General features: G+C 39.0%; 1 protein-coding gene across 2 annotated transcripts in view; it reads right to left on the bottom strand.

Moving 5' to 3' along the window:
• Window positions 1-552: 552 nt before the first annotated feature.
• Window positions 553-21,899, bottom strand: part of sv2a (synaptic vesicle glycoprotein 2A) — a 75,336-nt gene continuing 53,989 nt past the window's right edge. For both annotated transcript variants that reach the window (XM_075466284.1, XM_075466282.1), the window contains exons 5-13: window positions 21,587-21,720; window positions 19,814-19,903; window positions 18,359-18,466; window positions 18,050-18,138; window positions 16,445-16,609; window positions 15,919-16,052; window positions 6,602-6,808; window positions 4,483-4,642; window positions 553-3,667 (exon numbers count right to left, since the gene is read on the bottom strand). In XM_075466284.1, coding sequence (XP_075322399.1) covers window positions 3,484-3,667; window positions 4,483-4,642; window positions 6,602-6,808; window positions 15,919-16,052; window positions 16,445-16,609; window positions 18,050-18,138; window positions 18,359-18,466; window positions 19,814-19,903; window positions 21,587-21,720 — 1,271 coding nt within the window. In that variant the 3' untranslated portion in view covers window positions 553-3,483. The remainder of the gene's footprint in view (window positions 3,668-4,482; window positions 4,643-6,601; window positions 6,809-15,918; window positions 16,053-16,444; window positions 16,610-18,049; window positions 18,139-18,358; window positions 18,467-19,813; window positions 19,904-21,586; window positions 21,721-21,899) is intronic.

Raw genomic sequence — 21,899 nt, 5'->3', positions numbered from 1 at the left:
TGCAAAAACACCTTTTTTTTTGCTCAAGGATGCATTATTTTAGTGACCATTTTATTTATTTTCTAGCATTTGCTTTTGTTTTAACTCTTTACTCCCAAAATAAATGTTGAGTTATCTTCAATATTTGTCTCAGGCTCTCTGTTATCTCTCTGTAAGCCACAGTCTTTTGAAATGGAGAGGTCAAAATTGAATGTTGTAGGGGAACACTACTCAAAGCAAAACTAATACGGCTCCAAAATTTATAAATGTACTAGTTCGCTTCAATTAGTGAGAAATAATGTGCCTCTGTGAGCACTGGGGGCTGGGCCCCCCTAAAGACCAGATCCTAAAATCGCCCCTGGGTGGCTGTACGCATTGATATGAAGGGAGAGAAAATAGGGCCAAGCGATGTGAGGTCTGACTTTTTCCTGGAGAACGATTTTGTGATGCAAATGTTTTACTCTTTTGAACGCATATTGTTTTGAGAAGCGAAATGCTTTATTTTTTAAACCCCAGCCAACTAGCCGGACTACCTTCATCAACACCAAAACGAGGCTGGAACTCGGCTCACAGGACGCAGCAGGGGGTAAGAAGATGTTCAGAAATGATGTTGCTAACATGGGATGTCATACAGCTTCATGTCAAAAGAGGCGAACTATCCCTTTAAATCGGTGTGAGATAAAGCAAGACGGTGAAGCGTAAAGGGTCCCTTTCCTGGCGCAGGGCTGTTTGAAATCTCCAAGCACAGATGTTCACAATTGCACTCACAGAATTGTCATTTTGTAGATTTTTGGTTGCTGTGCTCTTGCTAAACGCCGGGCTGTCAGAATTGTGCACGTGCGACTGTCAGTGCACGCTTAGTGCAACGGTTTTGTCCGTTTATTCAAATGACTTGAATCTACATATGGCTGCTATCCTACAAAATGGCAGTTTTTTGTTGATCTGGCGTGATTGTTTTGTTTTCTTTTTCCATGCAATTGTGAACATGTCAGCCTGCACCGACACTCTGTGCCGTCTCCTGTGTGGAATATATAACAGTCAGCCCTTGGCAGTGAGTTCTCCGTGGTGTATTTCATGTCATATCTGGCTACTTTTGCATCATAAAGCACCAGTGAACAAGCTCTCACTGCACGTCCAATTCGTACCACCATGAGTGCAATAAGCTTCTCTTAAATGCAGTTAATCGTGGCTGTTCAACCTGTTACCAGCCCTGAAGACCCTAAATCAGAAAAAAACAAATAAATTAGGGCTGGGCGAGCTAACTCGTTATTATCGCGTTAACGTGTTAATTATTTAACGCCGATAGATATTTTATCGCGCATTAACGCAGGTTTTATTATTGTTAAAGTCTGTTGAATGCATCACACTCACACAGTTACAGCAAAATAAAGATAAACTAGCAGGTAACATCACCGTTACAGGTGCTCCTCGGTCTCTGTGTGAAGCTCACGGAGCTAACCGGCGCTACTTCCTGTTTTACTCATTTCAACATAAAAGCACGTATTTCAAAATAAATTAAAAAAAAAAAACTCCTCCATTTACTGCCAAGTTGAATTGTCTTCTCAGCGTAGTAGTTCCAGTCTAAAATATAACTTAAAGGCAAAACACACAACTGATAGCAGCAAGTCATTCAAGGAAACAGACAGTGGAGCGAGGCTTCTACATAAAAACTACAGAAAGATGCTGATGTTAAAAGTGTGTTTGCACAACAAATGTTATGGCACTTTCATTCATATGGCAGCACATTTAAAATAAAGCTAAAAGCTAAAAGCTATACACTACTTTTGGATTAATTTTGGATTCTGCGTACAAATGCGATTAATCGCGATTAATCAGGGAAATCATGCGATTAAATAGATTAAAAATTTTAATCGTTGCCCAGCCCTAAAATAAATAAAACACATTTGCAACAGTTCTTATAGCCACTCCTCTAATATCGAGCTCTAATCTTTCACACGTCTTGTTGTGCTTGTAGATCAAATCGGATTTGTGGACAAATAAATAGAAATAAAGTGTCGATATTGCACTAAGAAGCACGTTAATATAAACTTTCATTTCACACAAAAAGTGCAGCCTCTTTTCACCGTCTGATTATTTCCTTCCTGCGTACAAAAAAACAGCAAATAAACATTTTGAATTTTGCGACCCTCTTGTGCCGTGTGCTCTAAGAACCGCGAGTTTAGGTCTGCAGGAGTTCAAAAGTATCACCAACTGCAGAACATGCGCCGTTCTGTCTTCTGCGGGCGTCAAAACATAACAGCGGTTCCATTAAGAGTTAACAGATGAGCAAATGTAACAAGTCCCAAATGCCGTTTACATGTTGCACTCTCAGTTACATACGGTACATACTCTGTGACATGCATAACATCCTTCAAAACATACAAGACACAAACATACTGTAAGTCTTTTAGGAGAAGAAAAAGGCATTTCTCACAAAAAAGGGGTGCACAGCGTGACTGGAATGATGATTGAGAGTGAGATTCTGAACATTTTCGTCACGTCGACGAAATGTTCGGGGGGGGGGCCATTCGCGCCGCAAAATGGTTGTGCTTCACATGGACACGCACGCGACAGCCTGGAGCGTTTTCTGATGGCGTCGCGGCTGTTCAGGCATGATATAAAACCGATGTAATAAAGGGAGCGTGGGGCTTGTTGAATCTCCAAATCACAGCGATAACAGAAGCAAACCCGGAATGTTCTATAACCTACAAAATGGCAGTTAGTCTGTACACCAACACAAGATCTCAGGAGACAGGAAACAAATGAGGACGATTTTTTTGGGGGGGGCGTGGGGGGGTTTAACCCCAAAAAGTCAAAAATGCTTCAAATCAAGGCGGAAATTGTTGCATTTTTGAGTCCAACGACAGCAAAAGCCCTCAAGACTTTAAAGTTGAGTTGAGTTTGCTCAGAAGAATGGAGGTGAATACAGAAAACTCTGCAACAATGGCTAGTGTTAATTTCTATGAGTCTATTTGTATGGCTAACTATCAAGAGCCCCCATCCAGCTGACCTCCGACCCCATATGTGTTTAACTCCAGGCTGAAGACACACCTATTTTCAGCTGCATTTGGATAAAGCTCCAAATCTGAAGCTTGAGTTTCAAAACTTAATCACATTTTAACTCCTGATTTTATCTATTGTTCTTATTTCTTTCTTTTTTGTTTAAAATTTAAATCGTGCTTTTCATTTCTACTGTTTTAATGTACCTGTAAAGCACTTTGAATCACCTTGTAGTTGAATTGTGCTATACAAATAAACTTGCCTTAACTCTGAAGAGGACAAAATCTGATGATTTACGTACGTTTTGTGTTTCGCTCCAATTCTGCGTGACCTGTTTAGGATTAATCTGATATCATGATGGTTTTCTTTTTCCAAACAAATTTGCTGTGTCATCATCGTCTGTGGGGGGGTTTAGAGGGCAGGATGTGGGGGGGCTCTTGAGCTGTTCGTTCACAGTGTGGCAAAAAAAACTCTTCTGCCTCCTGGAAAGCCGTCGGCTCCACACTATTTCAGCACCTGGCCCCGCGTCTCCGGTAGTTTAAGGGCCAGAAAGCTGCCTACCGCCAGCGCCCCCGAGGCGAACATGATGGGCACCGCCTTGGTTATACCCACGAAGGAGGTGAAGATGCTGATGCCCAGCACGGCCGCTAACTTACAGAGAGCATTAAGGAAACCGAAGGCTGTGGTTCTGTGGAGAGAAGAGAGATAAAGTCAGTTCTCCATCTGTTGTATAGAAACATCATGCATAAAAAATGCATCACTGTAGAGAAAAACATCATTTAAATAAAACTTTTTCCAAAATAAAGTTTGTTTTTAAAGCCTTAGGCATTTCTAAACCATTGATGTCGGTGCTGTATTGATATAGTTCTTTAAAAAAAAGTGTAAAATTTGGTTTACTGTCAGTCCATTTCCTTTATATGAAATTTACCTAAAAATAAAACAAGTTGTACAAAAAAATGTAATCCTTTTTTCCATTTGGTTATTTTCAAAGTGGCATCAGAACCTCTGCAGAAACTAATTATGTGAAGAGGATGCAGAGACTCACAATAACCACAAGGTGGAGCCAAATCTCCTAAAATCAAATGCACGCTGACCTCTGACAACCGGAGACACCAAAGACACATTTATGCTGCACGTTCAACTGAATTCTTGTTTCAGTTTCTGAGTCTTCGGTGTTCGTGACAAAATATTTTCAATTTTACAATTAACTTGGTAGTTATGATCAGAACTGAAGTGGAATAAAAGGTTTATGAAAAAAAAAGTGGAAAAAAATATGAACATATGAGGTTTTTAGGTCATTTTAAAAGGGGACAAAAATGTCCCTTTTCAGAAATTAAGTTGTGTTTTAAATCAGGGTTAAAGACATTCGGTAGCATAAATGCTCCAAAAATTCACCCCCACAATGTCATCCGTCCCCGTGAGCCAGCCAATCATCACGGGGGAACTCTCGTGACATAATTTAGCACGTGATTCAGCACGTCAGAGCTCGCCTAAATAACCCACCTTTTGTCGGAGGGGTAGAGCTCAACGGTCAGCACGTCCAGAGAGTTCCAGGAGGCGATGCTAATTCCACCGAACAGGCAGAGCAGAGCGATCATGGCCGACTCGCTGTTGCCAAAAGACAGGAAGAAACAGCTGATGCAAGAGATCACGCTGGAGCCGGCTGTGGATACAGAGGGAGAAGAGAGTGAGTCATGAAGAAGCAGGGTCATCAGTGCATGCCAGGGAGGGGTTAGGGTCCAAACTGCTGCTCCGCCTAAAAGATTTTTATTTTATTCTGCTATTCAGCTGATTTTTCTATCGTCTACTGCAAAAAAAACACATTTTTGGTCATTTATTTTATCAATCTGGCTCTTTTACAAGGTAATCTAATTAAATATAAAACTGGAAACATCTGGATTAGAGACCAACCTTTAAAGCACTGTACTGCGCAACTCTTGAGCCATTCCTCATTTCTTTCAATTTGACCAAGAAAAACAGGAAATAAGGGAGGAAATTTATAGAAACACGTGCAAACATGATGAGTTTTTACACTTCTAATGAGCTTGAAAGTTAATTAGTGGTTATTGATAGTTCTTTAGGCCTGACACTTCTTCTTTTGTCCTCCACTTGTCCAGTTTCCTCAAATGTTTTAAGGACACGCTGCACACCATGCTGAGATATGCCAAGTTTTCAGCTCACAGCTCTTTGGGAATCACCTTGTTGCTGCAGAAATCCTGTTTTCTGTCTGTCACACTGTGTTATCTTTGCTGTTTTTCACACATGCAGCTAAAGAAATGGGAACAAATCTTAATTCCAGTCTAAAACCCACAAAGAACTTCTAGATTATTCATTTCTGGTGGCATAAAACAGTTTAATCATGTAATTTATATTCACTGTTCCATAATTAGTCATTAGATTATATCTTATATTCCTTTTTTAAGCTTTAAATTGAATCTCAATGACTTTTTCTTGATGTTGAATAACATATAATTCTTATTATTGCCTGTTTTTTTCTACTTTTAGACGTGATAACGTTCATTTTTTTGGGATTAGGATTTTCTTTTTAAACTGAATTTCTTATATTGATTTGACTCTTTTGGTAACTGAAAGCAGTTTTAAACGTAAATGTACAAAAAAGTTGAAACTATGAAGCTGTTTTTCAGAGATAATATATCTCAAACGTGAATTTTCTGTCTGTCAAACTGTGATATCTTTGCTGTTTTTCAGAGATGCAACTAAAGATATGGGAACAAATTATGTGTCTCTGTGACAGGCTGCTGGGAACAAAATTAAAAATGGCTTCTTTGCTAAGTTATGAACACTGGTTCATCCCTTGTCCGGCTCCTTGGAAACAAAATAAAAAGGAAATTAGGGGCGGTTCAAGATTTTTATTGGACAGGACTGCACATTTCAAACTCTTTTCTTTGACCGCCTTCTCTCTTAAAGGGATAGTTCGCCTCTTTTGACATGAAGCTGTATGACATCCCATATTAGCAACATCATTTATAAACATTGACTTACCCCCTGCTGCGTCCTGTGAGCAGAGTTCCAGCCTCGTTTTGGCGTTGACGAAGGTAGTCCGGCTAGTTGGCTGGGGTTTAAAAAATAAAGCGTTTTGCCCGCGTTTTTGATGCGGCTGTCGACAGCAGGCAGTGATACAAAGGGAGAGAAAATAGGGCCAAGCGAAGTGAGGTCTGACTTTTTCCTGGATGAACGATTTTGTGATGCAAATGTTTTACTCTGTTGAACGCATACTGTTTTGAGAAGCAAAACGCTTTATTTTTTAAACCCCAGCCAACTAGCCGGACTACCTTCATCAACGCCAAAACGAGGCTGGAACTCTGCTCACAGGACGCAGCAGGGGGTAAGAAGATGTTCAGAAATGATGTTGCTGATATGGGATGTCATACAGCTTCATGTCAAAATAGGCAAACTATCCCTTTAATCATGTGAATGTCATGTCAATTTCTCTCAGATCAACTACCACTTCATTAATCCTGTGCTCAGAGGTAATAGGACTCAATATCCAATTAGTTTGCAAGTGAGAAGGAATAGTTTACATATCAAACATGGTCCAAAGCAACTGCTGCACATCAATACATATTCCCGTTCTCCTCCCTTGTCACAACACAGATCCTACCTAGCATCCTCAACCTTCCGATCTTGTCCATGAGCAGAGCAGACACTATGTTGCCAGGCAACACTGCCAAGGTACCCAGGAAGCTGACGAAGTAGACCATGTAGGCATTGTTTTCATCGCCTACGTCGCTGAGCAGGCAGCCCTCCTTGTTGTGCAGGAACGTGCTGTTGACTAGCTTACAATTGATCAGCCTGTACTTGAAAAGATCTGCAGGGAGGAAGAAGAAAAGGAGTTGGGAACAAGGGATCCATCAGTGAACTGACTGACACGGAGGGAAAACAACCAGTGGATAAACTGTAAAGCTGCACCACAGACTGATGTTTCACATCAATAACTTTCACAGTTGTTGTGGCTTAATCCTGTGAGAGAGCTGAACCAGAACTGTATTAACAATCAAACCAGAGTGATTAAGGTTATCAGGCAGAGGGAAAAGAGCAGCTTTGCATCATAACCCAACTGCTTTAATTATCAATGCAAAGGCTGCTCAACTCTGTCCTTTCTATGGGAGAGTTTCCGTGTGATCCTGGAGAACTGCTGCAGTGGCTAGCTAAAACTGCACTAAAGCAGAATCACTACACTGGAAAAAATCAAAGTCTTACCAAGTATATTTGTCTCATTTCTCGTCAAAATATCTCATTACACTTAATATAAGACACAACTGCCTAACAAGTACCATTTCAGCCAGATATAGGGACTTGTTTGAAGACAATACATCTGGAATATCTTGTTAAATGAAAAAGTCTTGAAAACAAATTGTTTTGAGTCGGATTTCATATGAAACAAGCTTTTTTCTTTCATTTGAAGAGGTTTTTAAGCTAATTTCAAGATCACTTTTATCTCAAAAAATATCACTAGCCTAGCAAGCCAGACCCGTACAGCAAAAAGCTGTACAGGGGTCTAGTGAAGCTGGATAGCAGTGTGGGCGGGATAAACGGTTGTCTGTTAAGTTGCCTCTGCACTCAACGCCACGCAATAGGATGGCGCAACAACCAATCAGAGCGTCGTCCCACCGACGGAGCAAGCTGGTAAATTAAACTTTTACCGTACCCGGTGGGCAAAACGTCCTTTTTTTTCAAGAAAAACTTGAGCAGTTATTCGTTCATCTCGCAAAGAAAAATGTATATTTAAATCTTCCAGAGTCGCTGCCAAAGCCAAATCGAAAGCTTGTTCGCTGGGCGCAGCCATTGTTAACCTCTCTCTACACACTGAAACGTCGCACCTCTGTCGTCACTAGGTAGCCCGGCCTCCGACCCCGCTCCTCACGATTTGATTGGCCTGATTAAGTTTCGATTTTCAGCCTCGCAAAACGACCACAACTGACTAGACTGCGCCCGGGAGCAAATTCAATTTGCGGTCGCTAGGGGCGTCTACATTTCTAGGCTAAAATATCACATCTTATTTCAAGAAATCTTGACAAGCCGATTTTCACTAGTTCCATTGGCAGATTTTTTTTGCTCATTTCAAGTATTTGTTGTTTTTTTACTCATTTTTGGAGGGGCATTTTTTCCAGTGTACACCTTACTCCCGTCTTTCCAGCAGCAAACTGTTCTGCCAACAGATGCAACAGCTGTTTGAGTCACAGCGTACACAACTGAAGTCTTTGTCTGGACTCTGGATTGCATCGTGGAGTTTGATATTTACCCAGGCGCTGCGCTCTGAGCGAACACTCACAGATATACAGATATACAGACGGACAGAGAGCAAACGGAAGGGAATCCTGTGAAGTACGGAGATGTAATCCTCACAAGTTTGGTTTCTTTTGCAGAGCTCAGTGGTTTTAACAGTCCAGGACTACTTTCAGGTCTGAACCTTGGATTTTTATCTGGGCTGGTTTCAGTCCCGATCTGATGTGGCGACCAACAGTTTCATAAACCCAACACACGGTCTGACATAAAAGTAATGGCATCAAAAACCAATGGCAGGAAAACTCTGATCAGAAGAGACAGCAATGGATACGAGACCTACGAGAAGATGTTACACTCATTGAATGGAGTGAAATATGTTTAAAAATACTCAAACTATACTCAAACCTACGGAAGCCCAGAGCGGACGTGGTACGAATGAACTTTTTTTTGATGGTTTTCTCGAGATAACGAGATAATTAACTCGTTATCTCGAGAAAACCATCAGAAAAGAGTTCATACGTACTACGTCCACTCTGGGTTTCCGTACAAACCATCAACACTTGATTGAGAATGATACAATTTAATTGGATGCGAACATATATCTCTGCTGTGCAATTAAATAAATTTGATCCTAATATACTTGATCTATTTTTGGAGCTCAGTGTTAAAGTATATCTCTCAGATATACCTTTATGCCCTCAGGTATGTATTTTATGCATTTATCCAGATGACTGTTCTTTATCTTGTTTATTGCAAGGCCAAACGCTGTATATGCTGGAAGAATGTTGGTTGCCCCTCTTTTACCCACTGGTTAAATAACTTATCATTAAGAGTTTGGCTCTTGAGAAACTGACCTATATTGTTAGAAAGAGGGATTCTGAATTTTATGATATTTGGAGGATATTTCTGGGAGAATGAGTTCATGAAAATGATTTAATTTGTTGGTGGGAATTCAAATCAATTCAATTCAAAATGTATTTATATAGCACATTAAAACAACCTCAGCTGACCAAAGTGCTTCACAATAGCAACTGCATCACATATTAAGAGAGTCATCAATAAAATAGCAATGAGAATAACTTCATCACGGATAAAAAATAAAATTTGAGAAGAATTTGGGAAGATGTAACCTACATTTTGAAAACTTTTTTTATTTATTATTATTACTATTATTATTTGTATTTATATATGTTTATTTCCTTATTTATTTTTATTATTTTCATTATTTCACATTCATTGCACAGTAATTTGCTGTCTAATTACTGCAGTTTATTGTATCTTTTTTAATCATTTAACTATTATTTTCTTTACTGCCATATGTTTTGGATGTTTAAATTGTTGGATGTTGTTATATTAACATGAAAAAACAATAAATATATGTTTAAAATAAAAAGTAATGGCATCATGGCAGGTGGAGGACGTTTAGCAGAGATCGGCTTCTGTTAAGCTTTAACAGACTTTGCACAAATGAGCAGCTGGAGCAACAGGCAAAGAAGAAACTCTCAGCAAACGATTTCACATGGAACATCCTCCTTTTCTGAAACTCTATTTCGACTTATTCGACGTGTATAGGGGTCCAAACTTGTGGGCTCTAACATGATTTATGGGGACTAAATGGTCCCTGAGTTTAAATGGACTGTTGAGGGTCAAAACTTGGCTTCATGGTCAGAGTTTAACAGGTTATGAAGGCATTCAGCTGTGATGGTTAGGGTTGGGTTAGGGGGGCTGGGGCTGGAGAAAGCATTATGTTAAGATAAAAAAGCATTCAGGATATTCAGATAGCGCTGAGCTAAAGAAAATAAATGTTTGCCACAGAACAGGAGCAGTTATTAAACTAATGTTGACTCAGAAAACCCTGCAGGACGCTGCTCTCATGCCAGCGTGAGAGGCGCAGACAAGATAAATAGCTTCTGTAACACAAGGGATTGATGTTTTTATAATGCTTCATTTGTCTATAAATCTAATCAATAAAATATTACAAGCCCTACATGTTGCAGCGTTTCTGTTTTGGGTGATTTAATGACTCTAACAGGGACCCTTTCTCCGCCTGTAATTGGCAAACTGATTGATATGCCTCTTGCCTTGAGCTAATAAATCCATCCAAGAGAGCGAACAAGGGGCCTAACAGCTGAGATGCAAATCACTTAGTTGGTATAGTCCTGTCTCTCTTTGCTAAGTCATTTTCATTGTGCTAACATTTAAAACAGTCTTTTATGTGTTTACGTTCGTTTTATGCGGCCATTTTGACCAGGACTCACTGCAAGAAAACACATTGTTTCTCAGGATCTTCTTGGCTGAATAAAGGAAATATAATCAAACAAAGAAAGACGGATCATGCCATCTTCATTCAATGGGTTAACATCAGAGAGGCTGGTTGGAAAATAAGTGCTTATACCACCACACACTGGAAAAAATCTAAGTCTTACCAAGTATGTTTCTCTCATTTCTAGTCAAAATATCTCATTACACTTAATATAAGACACAACTGCCTAACAAGCACCATTTCAGCCAGATATAGGGACTTGTTTGAAGACAATACATCTGGAATATCTTGTTAAATGAAAAAGTCTTGAAAACAAATTGTTTTGAGTCACATATCATATGAAACAAGCTTTTTAAGCTAATTTCAAGATCACTTTTACCTCAAAAGTCCTAAATATCACATCTTATTTCAAGAAATCTTGACAAGCCGATTTTCACTAGTTCCATTGGCAGATTTCTTTGCTTATTTCAAACAAAAACGTCTTGTATTTGTTGTTTTTTTACTTATTTTTGGAGGGGCATTTTTTCCAGTGCATGTAGAGCAATTAAACCAAATCTCTGATAAAAGCTAATCTGATGCAAGATTTTCTCCTCCATAGAGTTCAACTCAATATCAGTCAATAATTTTGGCCCAAAATGTTCTTCATTTAAATGATGACAGAACTGAAAGCATTGTGTTTGGGGACACTGTGACGGCTGGCTTTGGCACCTTGTCTTGAAAGCTTAGTTCAACTGTCAGAAATCTGGGAGTGACCTTTGACCTTTGATCTGAGGTCGGACAAACAGATTAACAATGTCGTCAGGACTAGTTTTTTCCAGCTGCGTCTCCTGGCCAAAGTTAAAATGTTTTTAAGTGGTCATGACCTTGAGAAAGCCATCCATGCCCTAATAAGTTCAAGGTCAGACTGTTGCAATGCGCTTTATGTGGGCGTCTCCCAGTCTTCTCTCAGCCGCCTTCAGCTGGTGCAGAACGCTGCTGCCCGTCTTTTAACCAACACCAACAGACATAACAGAAGCAACTTTTCGCCACGAAATTTGATTTGGATTACCAGTGCACACCAGTAACCACTCCGGAGAGTTGATTATTTTGAAAACGGACGTTTATTGTGCTTTTACGGACCTTTCTAGACATGCGCATGACTTGCCGTTCTGAAGCAGGTTGAGAAGAATCAAAATTAGGCAAATACCGGAGACAGCAGTAAACATCAAAAAAGCGGTGAGGGGGGTTCTAAAACATTGCAGACGACTCAGAAAAGAGGCTTAATGTTGAAAATACCGCAGTTCCCCTTTAACGGCCTCGCCCCATCGTATTTATCTGAGCTTTGAACAGTCCTGGTAGAGCTCTGAGGTCAGCAGATCAGTTTCTGCTGGAAGTGCCCAGGTCAGAACACAAACCCTGGGGTGAGCGAGCCTTTTCCCAAAGCTGCCCCCAGGCTCTGGAATAAGCCCCCCGTCCAGCTGCGTCTTATTTCTGACCTGGGCCTCTTCACATCTGGGCTAAAAACCTACTTATTTAGGATGGCTTTAAATACCCAGTAGCATGATGACACTTATCTTATTTTATTCAATTTTGTTGTATTTGATTGCTTTCACTGTTCTTTTATTGTTTTTATTTGTTTTTACTTATTCTTCTCTTTATTTATTACCTGCTGTAAAGCACTTTGGTACCTCGTAAGGATTGTCTGTAAAGGGCTGTATAAATAAAGTACATTTACGGTAAGAAATAGAATGAAGCATCTAACTTTTTTTTTTTTTTTTAATATCGAGGGTTCAATCTGAACTAAAATCTAGCCTTAAAAATATACACATTTGATTTTAGCAGATTAAATCACAGCGGATGCAAGAAAAAGATCCTCCAGAAAACTCACAGAATGAAACTAAATAGATAGTAATCACAGAAGAAAAGATAATAACCTGCAGTCAGCCCTCTTTTAGATCACCTGTGCGCAGTCAGAACACGGAATATAACAAGCCAATTACAAAAGAAAGAAACAGCAATAAATAGCTGTATCTGTGCGTGTGCCAGATGGGGAGCAGGCATCCAGAGGCCTGTGGAATATACAGTATCTAAGCCTCAGGGAGACATTAGGTTCCACTGCTGAGGCGGGAGAGTCTGCACACAAACAACTGTTAGATTGCTGCTGCACTCAGCAGTGAACAGCTGTCAACAAAAACTCACACCACATCTGGGCCTCTGTTCGCCGTATGGCATGTGGGAGCTTCTCTGTTGGTCTTTCTGAGCCATTTGGCGGTGAAATATCTTGTACGATTGCTTTGTTTTTGCAATCCAAATCAGTTGTACAGTGATGGAGACGTCACTTGTGCACTGTGCAGGTCTTAAAACCCTCTTGTATGCTTGTGTTTTTTGGACTACGTGTTAAAAATGAGCTCTTGATGAATGAATTGAGGCTATAATGTTGCAGACTGACACTTCTGGTTGGCTAAGAAGTGATTTTATATTCTTGACAGGATGCAAATACCAGATTTTCAGCATTATTTTGCAACATACACTGGAAAAAATCAAAGTCTTACCAAGTATATTTATCTCATTTCTGGTCAAAATATCTCATTACACTTAATATAAGACACAACTGCCTAACAAGCACTATTTCAGCCAGATATAGGGACTTGTTTGAAGACAATACATCTGGAATATCTTGTTAAATGAAAAAGTCTTGAAAACAAATTGTTTTGAGTCATATATCATATGAAACAAGCTTTTTTTGACATTTGAAGAGGTTTTTAAGCTAATTTCAAGATCACTTTTAACTCAAAAGTCCTAAATATCACATCTTATTTCAAGAAATCTTGACAAACCGATTTTCACTAGTTCCATTGGCAGATTTCTTTTGCTTATTTCAAGCAAAAACGTCTTGTGTTTGTTGTTTTTTTTTAACTTATTTTTGGAGGGGCATTTTTTCCAGTGTAGCAAAGATTTCATCATGAAAATCTCCTCCAGTGCAGAGGCAAAGCTCCGTCACAGCAAAGGCATCGGCATCGATCTCCTGCCATTTACTAAACTGCGTTAGTTTAACTGACACAATGTTACTGCTGCACAACCGAGTTCACTCGCACCGTCATGGCTCATCGTAGCTTAAGAACAAGGCGCAACTATGGCAACTATCACTCAGTCTTAAGTTCTGAACAGGGAGCTCAAAGGGAGGCTAAGCCGTAATAAGAAAACAAGTTTTCCAATTTCTATTCCAATAAGGAGCTCCTGGCCGGCACTGATACCAGCCTTAAACGGGTGCTCGGGTTGTCTAAAGACTGCAAACAACTAGAAACAAAGCAGCCAAACCTGTCAAACCTCACAGAGTCAGTTTTATCTCAGTTTTTATTTAAGTTTTTATTTAAGTTTCTGATGAAAAACTGTTTAACCCTCATACCTGATTTAAAACACAACTTAATTTCTGAAATGTCCCCTTTTAAAAAAACTTGAAAACATCATATGTTAATATTTTTTTCCGCTTTTTTTTTCATAAATCTTTTATTCCACTTCAGTTCTGATCATAACTACCGAGTTTTCAATTATTTTCAAAAATGTAACCCTTTAAATACTGGTTTATATGATGTAAACGCCAATTTCTGTAAAAAAAAACACAAAAATGTCCCTTTTCAGAAATTAAGGAGTTTTTTTTTTTTTTTTAATCGGGCATAACAAAAAAACAAAAAATCCCTAAAAATCAATGTTGTTGCTAATCATTGACATACCCCAGAGCATAATTATCCCTACTCAATAATTCCACTTTGCATTCCATATTTTGAAAATACTGGCACCTAAAGGCTTAAAATTTGGGCTAAAAAGTTCAAATTGGCATCTAAAGGGTTAATTTTTTAAATAATAATTGAAAACTTGGTAGTTATGATCAGACCTGAAGTGGAATAAAAGATTTATGAAAAAAGAAGTGGAAAAAAATATTAATTTATGATGTTTTTAGGTCGTTTTAAAAGGGGACAAAAATGTCCCTTTTCAGAAATTAAGGAGTTTTTTTTCTACACAATGAAAAATTGCATTGTTTATGATGTGTGTTTGAAATTTAAAAAAATAGTCAAAAATGCACAACTGGACCAAATATGATGAGTATCACTATCTACAGTGTGAAATTAGAGGAGAAAGTACACCCCAAGTGGACAAAAATGTCCCCTATCAGGGATTGGGGTTAAGACGATAAAAATCTGAAATTCTGGAAGATGCGCTCTGAGCTGCTAACATGTTTTGGGAGTGAAACAATAGATCTGGTTCAGTGGCAGTCAGAAAGTGAAGGGAGGAAAGGAAGGAAAAACCACATTTTGACGACAGATTCTGTTTGTAAAAGACCAGAAACACGATCGGTGGGCATGAGCATGCACATAAAAGAGTGAAACTGTTCGAATGGCACTTAGAAAAGGAGTAGGGCTGGGCGAGTTAACTCGTTATTATCGCGCTAACTTGTTAATTATTTAACGCCGGTAAATATTCTATCGTGCATTAACGCAGGTTTTATTATTGTAAAAGTCTGTTGAATGCATCACATTCACACAGTTACAGCAAAATAAAGATAAACTAGCAGGTAACATCACCGGAGCTAACCGGCGCTATTTCCTGTTTTACTTGTTTCAACATAAAAGCACGTATTTCAAAATAAAAAAATAAAAAAAAAAACAGTCTAAAATATCACTTAAAGGCAAAACACACAACTGATAGCAGCAAGTCATTCAAGGAAACAGACAGTGGAGCGAGGCTTCTACATAAAAACTACAGAAAGATGCTGATGTTAAAAGTGTGTTTGCACAACAAATGTTATGGCACTTTCATTCATATGGCAGCACATTTAAAATAAAACTAAATGCTAAAAGCTATACGCTACTTTTGAATTCATTTTTGGATTTTGCGTACAAATGCGATTAATCGCGATTAATCAGGGAAATCATGTGATTAATTAGATTAAACATTTTAATCGTTGCCAAGCCCTAAAAAAAAAGATATAAGCATCAACCCTTGGTTTTAATTTTCTTTTCCAAGAGTAAGGTTGCTGTCTCAGTGGAATGATTGGCTCTAAACCATGTGATATATTCCTGCAGGGAGTTAAATAGCTAAAAAGGAGATATTTAGATGTTTTAATCAGCAAAGAAAGAATATGAGTTTTTTAGAGCTTCCCTCAATCAGACCGCCAGTCTCCTCCAGGCTTCTACTATCTTTATCTTTTATACGGTAGACCGGATCATCTGTAGGGACACGCTCTTCTCTGATTGGTTGTTTCTGCACCACGATTCTTTCACTCATCAATGCAACACAAAGTAATTACGTTTTAAGTTTTACCCAAAGTGCGTCCCATTTCCTGTGCTCTAAAGAACATGCTAATAGCCGCCCTAAGGCTACCGTTTCCCACCTTTTTAATAGAATTCACACAGAATCAGTAAAGCATGCGTCTTTGTGCGTGTGCTCCCTACCCGTGTTGTAGAAGAGGGTGGCAATGAATGTGCAGTTCTTGAAGAAGGTGTTGGTGGAGGTGATATCCTCAAAGTAACACTCCTCAAACAGCGAATCCTCAAACACCATCGATTTCAATTTCATGTTCATAAACCTGCATGCAGTTACACAAAAGAATGAAGGAGTGGAGACGAAGAAAGGATGGATGGATGCAACACGGGTGGGGGGGGGGCAGGATTGGGAGATGGAAGGAAAATGCAAAAAAAAAAACAGTGTTATGTTGGAAATATTAACATATTCTGGTGAATTTTGAGTCTGAAATATCAAAGGCAAGCTTGTTAAACACAAGCAAGTCTGCGGGGATCTTCATCACATCAAAGCAGTGAAGCTTCTGCAAAGTATTTACTCTTCGTGAACAAATTCAACTATTAGCGGAGAAGGAAATAACCAAACTGAACACATCTCCTCGGAATAAAAAGAATTCGAATGACACGGCGTAATTCTCATTTAACAGGGAACCACGGGCAAAAAGCGAAGCCGACTCACTTGTCATTGAAGTACTCCCCCTGGCGGTGGATCTGGTTCTCCAGGGTGAAGTTAAAGGTAACATGTTCTACTTTCTCCTTGAGAAAAATCTTGGTGCGGGAGGAGTACTCCTGCTTTTGCATGTACTTGATCATGTCGGGGAACCACACGGTCAGGCCATAGTAGCTGAAAGTGAAAGAGGAAGAAGAGAAGGAGAAAAAGAGGGTAAGTTCTGCTGACACAACAGACAAACTCGCCTGTAACTGTATGAATAAATCTCCCTCCCTGTTGGTTATAAACCTTGTGTGTCTGCAACTTAGGACCTTAAAGATAAATGTGGAGGTTTAACCCTAGAGATGAGAATTTAAGCCAAAGTGTAATAACTTGGTAAGTAACGTGGCTGTGTGAACATGTACAGACACAACTGTGTCATCTGCATACATCTTCACACTGGAAAGGGAGATCATTAATATATGAACTGAGCAACACAGGACAATGATCCCCGAGGAACACTCATAGAGCACATCATTTTATGGACAATTCACCACCAACTTTAACAGATTGTTACCCTGTTAACTGAATAAGTAGCAATCCAATCCAAAGTGCTGGATGAAAAAATACATCTCGATGATTTAAAAATACTAGGGCTGGGCGAGTTAACTCGTTATTGACGCGTTAACGTGTTAATTATTTAACGCCGATAAATATTTTATCGCGCATTGACGCAGGTTTTAATATTGTAAAAGTCTGTTGAATGCATCACATTCACACAGTTACAGCAAACACTACGAAGTATGGAGTAATAAAATAAAAATAAACTAGCAGCTAACATCACCGCTACAGGTGTGAAGCTAACGGAGCTAACCGGCGCTACTTCCTGTTTGACTCGTTTCAACATAAAAGCACGTATTTCAAAATAAATTTTTTAAAAAACTCCTGCATTTACAGCCAAGTTGAATTGTCTTCTCAGCGTAGTAGTTCCAGTCTAAAATATCACTTAAAGGCAAAACACACAACTGATAGCAGCAAGTCATTCAAGGAAACAGACAGTGGAGCGAGGCTTCTACATAAAAACTACAGAAAGATGCTGATGTTAAAAGTGTGTTTGCACAACAAATGTTATGGCACTTTCATTCATATGGCAGCACATTTAAAATAAAACTAAATGCTAAAAGCTATACGCTACTTTTGAATTCATTTTTGGATTTTGCGTACAAATGCGATTAATCGCGATTAATCAGGGAAATCATGTGATTAATTAGATTAAACATTTTAATCGTTGCCAAGCCCTAAAAAAACAGATATAAGCATCAACCCTTGGTTTTAATTTTCTTTTCCAAGAGTAAGGTTGCTGTCTCAGTGGAATGATTGGCTCTAAACCATGTTATATATTCCTGCAGGGAGTTAAATAGATCCCCACAGCGTTCAGTAAAATAATGGTTCTCATGAGCAGGATTGTCAGAATACAACTTTAAACTCACAGGAGAACAAGAGGATAAAGCCGGGCATCAGATCCCCAACAACAAACACAAAGCCGTAGCTAACAAACAGACTTCACAGGCTGCTTTCCTGAGCAACCGGCTGAGAAAATCCTGATCAGCGCATCGCTGTTCGACCTGGTCCTACCTGAAGGACATGGAGAACCACACAGCCATCATCATGTAGGTGGTGCGGCGGTACTCAGGGGAGAAAATGCTTAAGAAATTACTCCACACCTTGAAGACCACACAGAGACAAAATATTACACGGATATTACAGTCAGACACAATGTAAATTAATTCTATCAGCCCTCCCAGAATCCCTTTCCAAGTGAGGAGCAAACACACCGAGACAGAAATAAAGTATTCACCATTCAGAAATGGCATGAATTGTTCTCCTTTTTTTTCTCTTCTACATGTAAAACAGACAGATGAGAGAAAAGCAAAGGTTCATCACCTGATGGAAAAGTGCGCCGAGCTTTATCCTCCATTTCTGGTGCCAGGCAACACTGTCGCCCATGTTCATCAGCTCGTCCATCTGCCTCACCGTTTTGATGGTGGTCACCTGTTAGCAGACACAAAGCCTCTCAGTACTACTTTTTAATGCTTAAAAGGGATAGTTCGCCTCTTTTGACATGAAGCTGTATGACATCCCATATCAGCAACATCATTTCTGAACATCTTCTTCCCCCTGCTGCGTCCTGTGAGCAGAGATCCAGCCTCGTTTTGGTGTTGATGAAGGTAGTCCGGCTAGTTGGCTGGGGTTTAAAAAATAAAGCGTTTTGCTTCTAAAAACAATATGCGTTCAAAAGAGTAATACATTTGCATCACAAAATCATTCTCCAGGAAAAAGTCAGACCTCACAATCGCTTGGTGCTATTTTCTCTCCCTTCGTATCACTGCCTGCTGTGTAGTTAAATAAATAAATAAGTCAACTTATTAAATTAAATAAATTATAAAATAAATTATAAAATACATTATAAATAAATAAAATAAATAAATAAAATAAAATAAATAAATAAAATAAATAAAATAAATAAAATAAATAAAATAAATAAAATAAATAACTTATTAAATTAAATTAATTAAATTATTAAAGCGCTATTTTCTCTCCCTTCGTATCACTGCCTACTGTGTAGACCGTGCAGACCGAGCAGCAAACACCGTAACAGGTGCAGCTGTCGGCAGGCGGCAGCAGGCAGTGATACGAAGGGAGAGAAAATAGGGCCAAGAGATTGTGAGGTCTGACTTTTTCTGGATGAACGATTTTGTGATGCAAATGTATTACTCTGTTGAACGCATATTGTTTTGAGAAGCAAAACGCTTTATTTTTTAAACCCCAGCCAACTAGCCGGACTACCTTCATCAACGCCAAAACGAGGCTGGAACTCTGCTCACAGGACGCAGCAGGGGGTAAGAAGATCATAAATGATGTTGCTGATATGGGATGTCATACAGCTTCATGTCAAAAGAGGCAAACTATCCCTTTAAGTAATTATTTTTTAATTGCTTAATGACTATTAATAGTTGTTCCCCAATATTCACTAATTATCAACACTGATTAATCTGGAATCCTCACAGTTATTTTTGAGTTTTTTTTTACTATCCATCCTTATTATTAGTCCTGTGTCTCACCATTAAATGCAGGCAGGTACAATAACTCGTTAATAGTGATCTCCTCGTTTCATTTAAGTGTTAATGTTTACCGTTTAGCTCGGAGGCAAGAGATTACAGAGGTTTAAAGCAAATCTATTTTAATTCATTAGTATGCAAATTTATGCGGCAAACGGCTCTAAACCTGCTGCATCCTGTCAGCCACAAGCTGAACGCTAGGCCACGATGAGCATGTCATCTTCTGTACACATGCGGTGGTGTCGGCACGTAAAGAGCAGTCCCTGCGTGTGCAACTTACGGAGAAAACCCTTTCTGGGTAACCCTTAGCTCTCATGTTGGTGTCGTGGACCTGCTTCAGGATCATCCACGCCTCGTCGTGTTTCCCATTCTGGAGGCGCAAACAAAAAGAAATAATCACCATCTTACATAGCACTAACCCTTATTTTTCCCATAAGGGACAGTTTGATTTGACATGAATCGGCGCTGATTGGTCCGGTGGTCCGTCCTTTGAACCGGAAGGACGACACCGCCAGACAAACAGAAACAAACGAACATGTCACAAACGTGAGAGCTGTGCACTTTGTTTAACATTTTTATGAACTGATTTATCACTGTTTCGTATAATGTGTATAATGTTATTGTATTGTATTACATAGGGGTGTCAAATTGTGTCATATTTAGCTCGTTGTGTTTTTTTTATCGCGTTAATCTCGTTTTTTAATCTCTAACTTTACTGTTTCTGTATGCGAGTTGTCCTTTTATAAAATCTGTTTTTATGTGTTGGGCTTCTTGTGCTTGAGTTGTTGAGGGTGGGAAACAACGGTCAGTCACACCCTGAAGTGGACGTTGATTGGCTGTCATTGTGTTTGGGATGGTTTAGCATAAGCTGATTGGCTCCCATTGTAGTTGGGAGGGCAAGGTGAGGAGCGGTGAGGAGACTTGAAAATGGAGGAACATCACATCAACACAAAGCACCCGGTCGCGAGTGCAGCCACAGCTAACGTTAGCAAAGCTCTTCCCCAAACTAAACTCCAGGAGAACACCCCGCAAGATGTGCTAACAGCACTGTGACTGCTGGGTCTGTTTTATTTCATTTTATTTAAATGTTTTTATTTTATTTATTTTATTTATTTTATTTATTTTATTTATTTTATTTATTTTATCTATTTTATTTATTTTATTTATTTATTTCATTTATCTATTTATTTATTTTATATTATCTGAAGCAGAGGAAAAGCAACAAGTTCAGTGTTCGTTGCTTGTACTGCTCAGAAAAGTGTTCTTATTGTTTTTGATGTGTTAATTTACGGGACTTTATTTGGACCTGGTGTTTTATTTTATTATTAGTTTCTAATTTTTTGGAGATTGACAAAAGGTCGAACTAAAGGTTGCAGGCAGCACTTTGGACTCGTCTCAAATAAAGCGGAACTGCATCTGTTCAAATCTGTTAAAAACAATAAATGACTTTATAAAGCCACTTTTTTTGTTATTTATCAATATTTTTGATCTGCTACAATAATGTAATGAATTTAAATGGAAAATACCTCAAATTGAAGGTTTTTCTCAGCAAGTTTTAGGTAAGATTAAAAAAGAGATTAATTAGATCAATTAATTACAGCTCATTATTATTTTTTTTAATCTTGTGACAGCACGAGTATTATATTAATGTTCTGTATCCATCCATCCATCCATCCATCCATCCATCCATCCATGAGTTTCTCCTGGTCTGACTGGTCTGACTTTTCAATAAAGTTTGCTTTAAAAAAATCTAATTTTTAAAAATCAATAATCGCAGCTGAAAACTCGATACTTTATCGGGAAACAAAAAAATCGATATATATGGTTATATACAGTATATATATAGTTGTATCCATATATGGTAGTATGGGTAAAACTGCTCAGCCCTGGTTCCCTGTAGATGTTTCTTCTGGAAAAGGGAGTCTGCAGCACTTAGTCTGCAGCGCAGCATCTCGCACTGACAGGTTCTGTTTTCCAGGCCTGTTTATGCATTTAGGAAGTCACACCAAATAATTCCACATGGTCTGAGTGTGGCGCGAGCTGACAGACGGACCTCCAGGTAGAAGCGGGGGCTTTCAGGCATGGTGGAGAGCGCTGAGATGGCTGCCACAGAGGGTAAGGCACACACCATCACAAAGACGCGCCAGCTGTGGAACTGGTAGGCTGAACCCATCTGGAAGCTCCAGCCTACATCGGGAGAAACAAAGATGGGAAATCACTATAGCTGGAGTTTACACTCTCAGAAAATAAAGTACAGAATTGTACCTTTAGGGGTACGATGGCTTGTCACTGGGGCAGTACCCTCAGAAGGTATAGTTTTATACCCTTGTGGTTTGTAGCTTACAGAGACCAATCTTGAACCTCTG

The sequence above is a fragment of the Odontesthes bonariensis genome, chromosome 5 (assembly GCF_027942865.1).
Source record: "Odontesthes bonariensis isolate fOdoBon6 chromosome 5, fOdoBon6.hap1, whole genome shotgun sequence".
NCBI lineage: Eukaryota > Metazoa > Chordata > Actinopteri > Atheriniformes > Atherinopsidae > Odontesthes > Odontesthes bonariensis.
This window is presented reverse-complemented; position numbering and strand designations above follow the sequence as displayed.